The sequence below is a fragment of the Corvus brachyrhynchos genome, unplaced genomic scaffold, assembly GCF_000691975.1.
Source record: "Corvus brachyrhynchos isolate BGI_N302 unplaced genomic scaffold, ASM69197v1 scaffold101, whole genome shotgun sequence".
Lineage (NCBI taxonomy): Eukaryota > Metazoa > Chordata > Aves > Passeriformes > Corvidae > Corvus > Corvus brachyrhynchos.
Window position 1 is genome coordinate 18,045,822 of NW_008237239.1, and position 1,536 is coordinate 18,047,357.

The following is a 1,536-nucleotide window of genomic DNA, read 5'->3' on the forward strand; positions in this document are numbered from 1 at the left end:
AAATAGCATCAGAGACAACTGGGCACAAGGGCATGGCTGTACAACTCAAAAGCTGACACAACCTGGAACTGACTTTGGAGGACTGCCTGTTCCAGCAAACACCTTTCTCCGTCCAAACCGGACACAGCTGACAGAAAACACCACCAAGACACAGAGATGGTTCACAGATACCTGTAATTTACGAAATGCTAAGGGATTGCTTGCCCAGACTGGCCAACTTTAACTGCTCTGACTGCTTGTTGGTGTTTTCTCAGCCGTGAGACAGAGGAGGAGCCACAACAGAGCCCAGAAACCATTCAGGGACCTCCCCTGCTATTGATACACGCTGAGGACATGAAGTCAGCACTACACACCCATTGCAAAAACAGCCTGAAGCGCAGTGTCCAGCTGAGCTCTTCCTTGGCTCAGCTGCTTCCCTGGGCTCATACCACAGGAAAAGGTCTCAGAGCTGTGCCTACAGCACATAAACTGAAAATCTACCACACAGAACTTAACTTGGTCTCCTTACCTTACACCCTTTTCCTTCTGACATCAGTTCCTGGTTCTTTGCATCACTATTGTCACAGCCTGTGCCATTTTTCCCATTCTCCTGCTCTCTGTTGCACATGGGACTTAGAGGAAGGAGAGCTCCTCGAGATGGGAGGCAAAGCTTTAGTGGGTAAGTGCACATAGGAAGTGCAGCCTTGAAAAATTGCAAACATCACAGGATTTCTCCCAGACCAAAGCTGCCAGCAGCTAGGACTCTGGGTGCCCTTGGAGCCCCAGACACCACCCCTGACCTAACCTCGAGACACTGGGGGGCTGCATATTGTTTCCCATGGAAAAGGGCCACTGTTTGTATGAAGGTGTATCCCCACCTTGAGACACCCAGGGCAGGAAAAAGAGCTGGCCCCGGATGATGTCCTCATTGGTGTGGAAAGGAAGGTGCCCACAGACCAGCTCATAGAGCAGGATGCCCAGGGACCAGACGGTGGCTGGCTGGCCATGGTAGCAGCCAAAGAGGATCCACTCCAGTGGGCTGTACTCTAACATGCCCATGGAACACGAGCACAGGTCATCAGGCCCGTGCTGCTCCCTCCCAGCCAGCTCCTGTTCCACAACAGGCAGCCCCTGCCCCACCAGAAAGCAACTTGGCTGCAGCCAGTTGAAGAAAGATTCCTCCTCCCTCTCTCTTCCCCCTCTGCCAGCAAAGGGGGGAATCTCTGCTGCCCGGCTGGGCCCCGCCTTTGGGCTCACCTGACATTCGGGTGTAGAAGGTGTCCTGGAGGACCGTGCCGCACACGAAGTCGATGAGCTTTGCCTCGCCGGTGGCCAGGTCGACGAGGACGTTCTCGGCCTTGATGTGGCGGTGCAGGACGCCGCGGCTGGTGCAGTGCCGCACGGCCTCCAGCACCTGGCGGAACAGGTGCCGCGCCACCTCCTCGCACAGGAAGCCCCGTGCCCGAATGAAGTGAAGGAGGTCCTGAGATCGCTCCGGGCGCTCCAGCACCATCACCACGTTTTTGGGGAGCTCCAGCCACTCGTGGAGCTGGAAGA

The 1,536-nt window shown here is 55.7% G+C and overlaps 1 protein-coding gene across 3 annotated transcripts in view; it reads right to left on the reverse strand.

The window, feature by feature from the left end:
- LOC108445618 (serine/threonine-protein kinase pim-3-like) overlaps window positions 1-1,530 on the reverse strand; it is a 7,759-nt gene extending 6,229 nt beyond the window's left edge. For 2 of the 3 annotated variants that reach the window (XM_017730070.1, XM_017730069.1), the window contains exons 1-2: window positions 1,237-1,530; window positions 509-630 (exon numbers count right to left, since the gene is read on the reverse strand). In XM_017730070.1, coding sequence (XP_017585559.1) covers window positions 509-630; window positions 1,237-1,492 — 378 coding nt within the window. In that variant the 5' untranslated portion in view covers window positions 1,493-1,530. The other variant, XM_017730071.1, reaches the window with a different exon arrangement.
- Window positions 1,531-1,536: the final 6 nt, after the last annotated feature.